We start from the raw sequence: 10,309 nt of genomic DNA, 5'->3' as shown, positions 1-10,309 counted from the left end.
TGTAATAATAAAGAAGCATAAGAGTACATTAATAATGGCTGCTTTACACGTTTTTGGAAGGCTGAGAGGAAGAATTACACAGAGAGGAGTCACGTTGGTAAAGGTCAGAGTCTTACTCATAAACCTTTTGCCATGAGTAGATTTTTCTTGTGCCCGTTCTCAAGCTATGATTGCTTTAACTTGGATCTATTACTCATGCAGCTCAGTTATTAAACTGACTGCAATATGTCATTAAAAGACGAAACAGAGAGAATTTATCCCACTTCCTGGCTCATATGGATATATTAACAAATACCTTTCTGTTAAAAGTCTGCATATTGTGTGCATGCCATCAAATCTTTGTGTTTGTACAGATATTTGAATTTACATGGCTATTTGACTGCATAATACAGCGGATAATAAAATGCACTGTATTCCTGTTAAAACAATGGTTTTTCCCTGGATCTAAGCAAATTACATGTTAGTACAACAGGTGTGTTTGACAAAATACGAGTCAAATATCAACCAAAATGCAAATTCTGGCACACCTGTACAGCCCTGCTTCATGAAGGATTTGCACGTTACAAAATAAGTGTAGCTTATAAGACTCACCAATAAAGGTCCTGTTACAGATTATCTTAAATTGATAGTGTAATATGTAATATTATATGCATTTGGAAAGTCAGTATTTGTTTTTTTATTTATTTGCTTTTAAAGCATCCTTGAGTGTTTTGAAAGAGCCCTATTAATAAAATGTATTACTATTGTTGTTGTTGTTATTATTATTATTATTGGCTTTTACATTTTCTAAAATGTCCTTCTGAGTAACAAAAACTAAAGCCACAGTTTTTTCAACTGGTGTTTCCTAAATGGTTGAATTCTCTGGATCAAAAGCATCACATTTAAAGGACATCACTTTCAAATTAAACCTTTATAAGCTAACCTCCTGAGACCCTGAATTCTCATCTGGTGACATTACATTTTGGCTTTCAGTATCTTATACTTCATTCTGCTCAATAAACCGTTTTTGTATAATATTTATTAAACATTGATGAACTTATTGTGTGTCACACCTTAAAATAAACCCACTGTCCCGATTTGAGGAGCTACGTTTTTCATTCTACTTTTTAAGGAAAAATACTTTCTGTTCAAAGCAGATTCTTAGTTTTTGTGCTGATCCAGACACGCTTTCGAGAAGCATTATTTCCATGTAAAATTTAACAGATATTTTCTGTTTTATGGGCAGCTGCTTTTTACTAAACACACATCTTGTGGAATTTAACAAAAATAATATCACAAAATGTACTTACAAAAAGTATCCAGTAGCATCCTGTAATGTTGCCTTCATTTGTTGATAAATTCACTTTGTATCTATGTATGTAATGTATGTACCGAAATTGCAATATCATTCAAAAGACAGGCTTCTTGTCAGATATTTACCCAGATGACCTGGATGTACTTTATGGATCTTGCTTGAGAACTGTTGTTTAGAGGCTTTTTCCACCATAGCATTGTATATCACAAACCTCAGAAGCCATAATTATAATGTTATCCAATAAATAAAAAACTAAACAGGTTAATCTTTAAGATTAAAATTTAATCTTACAATTTAAAATCCTTGAACACAAAGCCTTACATTGGAAAAGACTATCAGCCTGAATAAATGTGTTAAAAGACTTAATAAAGTGAATCTGCACTGACTCCATGTTAGTGGTCAAAGATTTATGAAAAAATCACTGGTCTGCCTCTTCATGACTTTCATTTATGCAAATCATTTCAACGGGAGGAAAACTAATGACAACAAATTCAACATGCAAAGTACCTTCACTCAGTAAACATTTTTCAGAAGGATGGAAAATCCTCCCCTCTGCCAGCCCACACTTTTAAAATGAGTTCCTGATCTGTTTTTGCACACCACATTGAGCTTCCACATGCAGATGTGCATAAGCTGACGCTAAAATATGAACATGTCTGTTACTGTGCTACTTTGCTTGGGCTGGTTGATGCTGCAGCCAGCAGATGGGAATCTAGATCACACCACTCGCAGCCAGGGGATGTATCTGCAGGGGGACTTCTCCTTCGCTGGACTCTTTCCTCTCTTCTACACTAATGGGCTGAGTGGTTTGCCTGCTCTGGTTCCATGCAGAGAGTGAGTGTTTCTGTTTTATTAGACAGAAACCTGTTAGATGCATTTCACTTGTGGACCAGTTTTTTTCAAACTTAACACTCTTTTTTTTCTTCTCCAGAGGCAGTCCCAACAAACATGGTTTTCATCTGTTGCAAGCCATGAGATTTGCTGTGGAAGAAATCAATAGCAAAACAGGGGTGCTTTCTCTCCTACCAGGAGTGAAACTCGGCTACCAGATGTACGATATTTGCTCAGTACCGGCCAGTATCCTGGCCACACTGGACCTGCTCGACCAACAGTACAGGAACATTTCTACCCCTGGGGCACAGAACGACACTGCCTTTAATTCCAGTGATGCTCAAACATCTGTGGCTGTGATTGGGCCGGACAGCAGCAGCAACTCTTTCACCCCTGCTGCTTTACTGGGGACTTCTCTTGTACCACAGGTAAGTTAATACCTGGAAGTCTTTGCTCGTGTCCATGAATTATTTTACATTCCACATTCACATCTTAAAAGAAACTCATTGCTCATTGTAGATCTCTTATGAAGCATCAAGTGAGCAGCTGAGCAACAAGATATACTATCCATCTTTTTTCCGCACAATTCCCAGTGACAAGAACCAGGTAGCTGCTATGATCCAGCTCCTGGTTCGTTTCAACTGGACCTGGATCGCTCTCTTAGGCAGTGACAATGACTATGGGCTTCAGGGCATGAAAAGTCTGTCCCAGGAAGCATCCAGCTATGGCATCTGCATCGCCTACCAAGGAGTCATCCCCTCTGCCACAGATGAAACAGTCCAGATCATGAGGAACATGGTAACGGACTTACTGACAACCCACGTCAATACCATCGTGGTCTTCTCCAGCAAGACGAAACTCAGTGGCTTCTTCCCATTTGTACTCGAGCGCAACATAACAGATAAGGTGTGGATTGGGACGGAGGACTGGTCAGTGGCAACTCTTATATCAGGCATAAGTGGAATCAACACAATCGGTACTGTGATCGGTGTGGCCGTCAAACCTATATCCATTCCCGGATTTGAGGAGTTTGAGAAAAAGATAGTCGAGGCTTCAATGCAACGCGCCAACGCTAATGTTACCATGAGCAATGGAAATGACTGCCTACAGAGCACGGACCTGTACAGCCTCGCCAGAAATAATTACTCTCTGGAGGAATATGACATCGCCTCTGCCTTCAATGTGTATAAAGCTGTGTATGCTTTGGCTCATGCTCTGCACACTACACTTGGTTGTGATGCCAAAAAGTGCAACAAGAGAACCGTGTATCCGTGGGAGGTGAGTTGATTTAAACTGATGTTTTGGTTTGGTTTGATTTGGGTTTGTTCTTTACATAATTCTCATTTTCTGTCCTCTTCAGCTTTTTCAGCAGCTAAAGCATGTGCGATTTTCCCTGGAGAACACCTCTGTGTACTTCGATGCAAATGGAGATCCACCCACAGGATATGATATTGTTACCTGGATTTGGAGGGGCACTGACTGGTCCCTGAGAGTAGTGGGCTCCTTTACCCCGGACCCAATTACCCTGACAATTGATGCAGATCAAATTGAGTGGTGCGGAAAAGAAGGTTCAAGAGCAGTAAGAGCAACATGGTGTTTTGGTTTGTTTTATAGTTTAAAAAAATCTGAAATATTACAAAAGACACCACAGAAAAGTCATTTCAAAGATCAAACATTATAATTTTCATTTCTCATTTAAAAAGGTTAAACAAATATGCTTTTGATGTTGTGGTTTATGTGCTTTTATGTGCTTTTATGAGCATCTGTTGTATAACATTTATTTCTTCTGTTATTCTCTGCTCTCCCTTTCAACCAAGAGCTAGATCTATTAGAGATGACCTGTTTAAATAAAAGCTAATCTATAATATGTCTTTTTCTTTGGCTGTGTATAGGTGCCACTGTCCATCTGTTCTCCACCCTGCCCAACAGGCCACAAGAAGTTGCTGACAGGGCAGCACAAGTGCTGCTTTGACTGTCAGGCCTGTCCTGCTGCCACATTCCTCAATAAAAGTGGTAAACAAAGAAAAAGGAGCAGTAAAGCACCTGGTTAGATAGAAAACAGAGAGGCGGGAGGTGGAAAGGGGTTTCCTTGATCACATATTATCTCTATGGAGCAAAATGAGACTGAAAAGTGAATCTGAGATCTTATGATCTCATAACAAAGATGATATAAAATCTATCTTTTTATTATAAAAGCCAGTAATACATATGTGTCGTTTATCAGCATCATCAGAGGTGCTGATTGTATGTAATGCAAATACAAACCCCCCAAAATCATAAAGATATCCAAGAAATAAAAGTTAAGTTGTTCTGCTCCAGAAGTCAATATAGAGTTCAACACGGGATACTGTCCATGTGGTAACTTATTTAAGATTTCTTCCAGTGAACAAAGTGATCCACGTTGCAACAGAGCGCCATTATCTGTTGTTGTGCGTAAAATTATCCAACAGGTGGCGCTGAAGTCACATTCTAACGCTGGTGCCAAACAGCCCTGAAAAAGCAAAACAAGGGCCAGAATGTAGAACAACAACAAATCACATAATATATGATTTCCAGCAAATGCTGTGTGTTTGACTTTAAGTTTCAGAGTTGGGCTGGTGAATCTGAGCTCAACCAACAGTGGACACAACTTGTCCAGCTTTTATATCCCAGGTTTTCTTCAAGCTGTGCTTTTTCTCTTCCTTAGATCCTGTAATTTGCCAGCCGTGTCTGCCGGAGCAGTGGGCGCCCCCGAACAGTGAGCAGTGCCTGAACAGGACCGTCCTGCTGCTGGAATGGGACGCCCCTCTCTCCATTGCCCTGCTCTTCTTTTTCGCCACCTGCCTTCTCATGATCTTTGGCACTGCAATAATCCTCCTGCTCAACCTGAACACACCCGTGGCCAAGTCTGCCGGGGGCCGCACCTGCCTCCTGATGCTGGCAGCCCTGACTGCAGCCACCATAAGCTCTTTGTGCCACTTTGGCCAGCCATCGCCTCTGGCCTGCATCTTCAAGCAGTCTCTATTCATGGACAGCTTCACTGTGTGCCTGGCCTGCATCACTGTGCGCGCCCTTCAGGTTGTCTGCATTTTTAAATTTGCATCCAAGCTGCCGCCAGCCTATGACAAGTGGGCAAAAAAACACGGGCCAGAGTTCACAATTTTCCTAGTGTCTGCCATCATCCTGATCATTTCCGTGCTCCGTGTGGCCCTCGACACCCCCAGGCCTTCCATGGATCTTGAATTCTACGAAGACCGCATTGTGCTCGAGTGCAGCAACACCCTCTCGGTCGGCTCTGGTGTTGAACTTGCTTATGTGTCCATGGTCAGCGTTCTCTGCTTCACTTTCAGCTACATGGGCAAAGACCTGCCAGCCAATTACAACGAGGCCAAGTGCGTGACCTTCAGCCTCATGGTGTACATGATCTCCTGGATCAGCTTCTTCACCCTCTACCTCATCAGCAGAGATTCATTCACCATGGCCGCACAAGTGTTCGCCACACTCTTCAGCGTCCTAGCCTTCCTCGGAGGATACTTTGTACCCAAAATTTATATTATTGTGCTGAGGCCGCAAATGAACACAACTGCACATTTCCAGAATTGTATTCAAATGTATACCATGAAAAAATGAGTAGTGTGGTGATTTCATTACATTAACAGCACTTATATTCAAGGCAGGGCAAAATAATAGCTTTAAATGCATTTTATTTAAAGAATGTTTATCTTGTGAGTGTGTTGTGTGTTATTAGATTGTGCATTCTTTTGCTTAGATGACCTATAATTTAATTTCAGTGTAATTTAATTGTCAAGTTCAAGTTTCAAGTGAGTCAATAACAAAAAGCAGCTGGTTACAGAATAAAAGTTTGTTACAGCAAGATGCAGAATGATACAACAACTCATTGCATGTCAAAGAAATCCCTGACTGCTTTGTCTCTCTCTCTCTGTCTCACACACACACACACACACACTGCTGCTGTTAGCTGTTGTTTGAGAGGATAGATGAAAAGGCCTTTTGTGGCTGGGAGGTCAGCGCTATTGACCAGTAGATGTGTGAGTAGAGTCGGAGGTTGGCTTTCCCACAGTCTCTCTGTCCACTCACAGGCTAATACCCTCGGTCAACAATCGAAGTGTGCCATGGGTGAACAAGCAGGAGTTTTATTGTCTGAACACAAAGAAGAGGCGCGAGAATAAAAATTCAGGAATTTCATTTCAACATCGCCCAACATACAAACTATCCATTTGAATCCATGCAAAGGCATGTTTACACCTGTACCTGCAAACTGCTGTGGCCAACGTTTCACTGTGCTCTTGGCCGTGTTTGTCTTTCGTTACACTAAAATCGACAAAGTCACCCGAACACCAGCAGAGTCGAGGTTTCATTTGGGATGTGGCTATCCACACATTAATAATATTTTGCCATGAAGTCAAAGGGACAAAAATGTGCACAAAAAAACTATGTAAATCATTGTGATGTGAAAACTAAGAAATTGCCTTTTCCACACTAGCAATTAAATCTATAATAACATCTTTTCTTTCAGCATCTTTTCCCCTGACACCACCAGTGCAATGATGCATCCTGTTTAATTATTCCCCGGGTGCATATCAGGAGCTTCTGCCCACGTTCCCCAGAGTAAATGCAGACTGAGATAAGCAGCAGCTCCCGATAAGAGATGGATGGCACTCAATTCTCAGTCTGGAATGGTTTTTATCTCCACTGAGCCAGCCTCTGATTGCTTCACTTCTCAGTTATTGATACATCTTCATCTGACACAAGCCCCAATACGCCCTAATTAACGTGCCTTTGTAATGCTAATGACACGCTATAAAGTGAAGAGCAGCTCCAGAGCGTCAGAGCTGATAGTGTCATCCAAAAAGAAGCTGATCGCTTCACCTACACACCCATGTCTCCATGCATCACCAACCACGCCTTCTTTCACCACATCACGACCTGTGAGAGGAGATAACAAAGTTAGCACCTCTGGAGATTTAAACAGAGAGATGTGAATGAAATGCTTGAACAACCAAACCACCAAGACTAAAAATCATCCACAGTTCGAATAAAATGTTCACATAAGAACATGAGCCTCCTTTTTTTTATTTTAGGGAAGAAATTATTTGATAAAATACTAAGAGGTAGCAGAAAACAGTGGCTTTCATTTCCATGCATTACACTATGCTGCTAGGAATACTGAGTGTTGGAAGCATGAATTTACAGTAAAACACAAGCTAGGAAAATGCTATTACGATCTATACTTGAATATTAGTAAGTATATGTGTACACGTGTGAGTAATTGTGAATACAGTATGTAGGCCATAAATCTGGGCACTGTGGAGCATGTGCGAGTGTTTTACTTAGAAGCATGGTGGACTGGCTGAGTTTCTAACATGCCAAGGTCAGCTGATTGTTTTTGTGCCTTTGCATTGCAAATAAAATACATCTTGTCGTGTGTAGCTGACAAGATGCTGGCTGCAAATCCCAGCATCTAAATGCAAATTGCTGGATTTTTTAAATGTGTTTTTCTGTTCATGTTCATTAGCATAACTCAAAGAAATCCTATCACATTTCCTGATTATGAAATCTACAAACCAAACGAGGAAAATGTGAGTACAGCCGTGTTGTCAATACCCGTTTTTAAGTTTGCTGTTTAGATATGTACGGACGGAAACATCCTTATATCTGTTGCCTTGTAGATCAAACCATCAATGAGCATCCCCGCATTCATTGTTTAAAAGAGGCATTTAAATGAAAATGCACTAAAAGAGGCAAAAAATAAAGTGGTATTTTTTAATATATATAGTACCAATGTTGACTTTTTTCATGAAATATATATAAATGTAAAAAAGTCAGCAACCATTTTTAACGATTGTTTCTTTTTATTTTTAATTGTCGTACAAATGTTAGGAATGAGTTTTAAGAACCTTTACACGATAGCAGAACAGCAATATAAACATCTCAGTACAACATGTTAAAAATGTAAACCCATCTACACGCAAAACACACGCTTTGTAATCATACTGACACATAAAGTTTGGCATAGATACATCAAAACAGATGAGAAATATTCTCCACAGCAGCTGTCCTTAAACACAGCATGGCAGACACACATACAGTAACATCGAGTAGTCCAAAGATAAAACTCCACTGGAGTAAACAACAAAACTATCAATACTCAAAATCAAAATCAACCTCCAGCTTTAAACGCAAAGGGAAAGTACATATTAAGAGTCACAGCGGGATCTTCAGCTATGTGAGAGCCGTTGCTTTTACTTGTCCATCAATGTGATGAGACGCTAAGGAAACCCATCAGGAATGAGCAGGCTGGAAAAATATATTTCCTACATAGTGAGGGAGAGTTCAGCACCCCTCATGTCTCAGTCTCTGCCTCTACCAAGGCCTCCACACGGGGCCTCTACTCCCACTGTCCTGCATTGTGGTGGGCCTGAGTGTGAAGCAGACTGGGGAGGAGCTGCTGGCTGTCTGCGCTTGAAGGAGTTTCTGGTCCTGCTGCTGCTGCTGGAGTCCCTGCAGAGGGGCGAGAGAAGCCTCTGAGCCAGCTGAAATGAAGTGCACAGGGTCCCTCCAGCACTGAGAGTAGGTCTGGTTGTAGTCGCTCTGACAGAGGCCTGTCTGCAGCTGCTGCCTCAGGAAGCTCACAGTCATCTCCAAGATGTCAGCCTTCTCTAGCTTGGAGTTGGGCTCTTGCTTGTGAAACTCCTTCTCCAGAATGACTTTCAGCTGCTCGATGCAGCTGTTGATGCGATCCCTGCGCATTTTCTCCACAATGGGTTTCCTCATCTGAGAAGGAGAAGGCAGACAAGTAAGCTCACGATTCAAATCAGCAATGCACAAGCAGATCTAAAAATCTCCTGTGGTACTCACTTTAATATTATCCTTCTCAGAGATCCTGATGTGGTGAACAGAGGAGTAGTTTGTTGAGTAAGGAGCCATGTCTCTGCAGAGGTGAAGTGAGCAGCTTCTTCTGGGCAAGCAGTGTTAGCTCTGATGTCTCTGGAGGAGCCGCTCCTCATTTTATACTGGGAGATTAGCATAACAAAGTCATGTGGCTGAGGCAGGGCTGGGGTTCCCACACTCTGACCAGTGGGACTCCCAACAACAACAATGGAGGAGATGTCAATAACTCAGAGAGCATTTATCTGTGCTGGGCATGTTTCCCAAGATAAGCAACAGGTAATTAACACTTAATCAGAGGTGCTATCTCAGAATTTATATCAACTGGATTGATCAGATTTTTTTTTTTTTTGTCTGTTTTTTAATTCTGATCAGAGGAAGTGAAATACACAAAAGAGAGAATCTCTCCAGGGGGAAGGGGTGACTGCAGTTAAGGACCAAATGCGTTACTGCAATAAAACAATATAAATGCCCCTTCAAAGAACACTTGAGCGCTTTACTGCTCAGACAGCAAAGTGTGGAGAGGACAGAAAATGTTGTTTTTGGAAAAATAAAGGCCTACAGTATGACTCCAGGCAGTCCCATCAAAGTTAGGCTGAAGGAAGTTTAAAATGAGGGAGTAAAACGAGGCGAGTGGACAGAGCAATCAAAGAAGTCTCACATGAAACTTTTCGTCTGCCACCTGTTGCTTTTCCAACTCCACCCCACTCAAGCCTTGACATTAAGGTTTCCCACGGGGATCGCGAGTGAGGGAAAGCTTCAGCAGTGTATCTCGCGCATATTCAAAGCTACAGACGACCCAGGTGTGAAAGGAGGTGAGGGGCGTAAGTTGTCTGGCCCGAGCCGGGCCGACCAACGCGTGCGCTTCAAAATGCCCAACAAGCGATTTTTGCGCTTGTGTTGACGCACAGCGTGAGGCGTTTACTCAGCCTCTTGTTCCTCTTATTAAATACAAACAGGGGCGGGAGCGCATATTAGCCATGTTTATATTTGCCCTCATATAGAAAGACAAACACAAAAGTGCCACCCTGCTGGAGAGAGTCACCGAATCATGAATTTATTACAAAACTAATTAATTAAGCATATTTTGCAGATATCTTTATTACTGGTCATGACTTCTTCTGAAAATTTGTTGGCAACCTTTAATCAAAAGTCCTTGCCTCGCTTCCCCCGAGGGTCTGCAGACTCTGCTGTAAATGAACTGTGTCAAATTAGTGTCAAGTTAATGGCATTATGAGCGGGGCTGGCAGTGTGCCTCTGAGGGTCTCCATCATTGGCTGGCCCCAGATGTGAAGC

The 10,309-nt window shown here is 41.7% G+C and overlaps 2 protein-coding genes across 2 annotated transcripts; one reads left to right on the top strand and one right to left on the bottom strand.

Annotated features, from left to right (window-relative positions):
• Nucleotides 1-1,946: 1,946 nt before the first annotated feature.
• tas1r1 (taste receptor, type 1, member 1) lies at nt 1,947-5,979 on the top strand. The gene is made up of 6 exons (XM_019349321.2): nt 1,947-2,128; nt 2,226-2,553; nt 2,645-3,403; nt 3,486-3,704; nt 4,018-4,138; nt 4,812-5,979. The coding sequence occupies exons 1-6, from the start codon at nt 1,947-1,949 to the stop codon at nt 5,732-5,734; spliced, it is 2,532 nt and encodes an 843-aa protein (XP_019204866.1). The 3' UTR covers nt 5,735-5,979.
• A 1,984-nt stretch (nt 5,980-7,963) lies between these two features.
• On the bottom strand, nt 7,964-9,093 carry her12 (hairy-related 12). Its single transcript, XM_003444776.3, has 2 exons — nt 8,984-9,093; nt 7,964-8,899 (listed from the first exon to the last, which is right to left on the bottom strand). The coding sequence occupies exons 1-2, from the start codon at nt 9,050-9,052 to the stop codon at nt 8,489-8,491; spliced, it is 480 nt and encodes a 159-aa protein (XP_003444824.1). The 5' UTR covers nt 9,053-9,093; the 3' UTR covers nt 7,964-8,488.
• Between the last annotated feature and the right edge of the window lie 1,216 nt (nt 9,094-10,309).

This window comes from Oreochromis niloticus, linkage group LG20 (genome assembly GCF_001858045.2).
Source record: "Oreochromis niloticus isolate F11D_XX linkage group LG20, O_niloticus_UMD_NMBU, whole genome shotgun sequence".
NCBI lineage: Eukaryota > Metazoa > Chordata > Actinopteri > Cichliformes > Cichlidae > Oreochromis > Oreochromis niloticus.
This window is presented reverse-complemented; position numbering and strand designations above follow the sequence as displayed.

Excerpts from the sequence above, each read along its gene's own strand:
- tas1r1 (XM_019349321.2), top strand. The coding sequence starts at position 1,947 with ATGTCTGTTACTGTGCTACTTTGCTTGGGCTGGTTGATGCTGCAGCCA. Across the intron at positions 2,554-2,644 it reads GGACTTCTCTTGTACCACAG|ATCTCTTATGAAGCATCAAG; the intron begins GTAAGTTAATAC and ends TGCTCATTGTAG. Across the intron at positions 3,404-3,485 it reads GAACCGTGTATCCGTGGGAG|CTTTTTCAGCAGCTAAAGCA; the intron begins GTGAGTTGATTT and ends TGTCCTCTTCAG.
- her12 (XM_003444776.3), bottom strand. The coding sequence starts at position 9,052 with ATGGCTCCTTACTCAACAAACTACTCCTCTGTTCACCACATCAGGATC. Across the intron at positions 8,900-8,983 it reads CTGAGAAGGATAATATTAAA|ATGAGGAAACCCATTGTGGA; the intron begins GTGAGTACCACA and ends TCTCCTTCTCAG.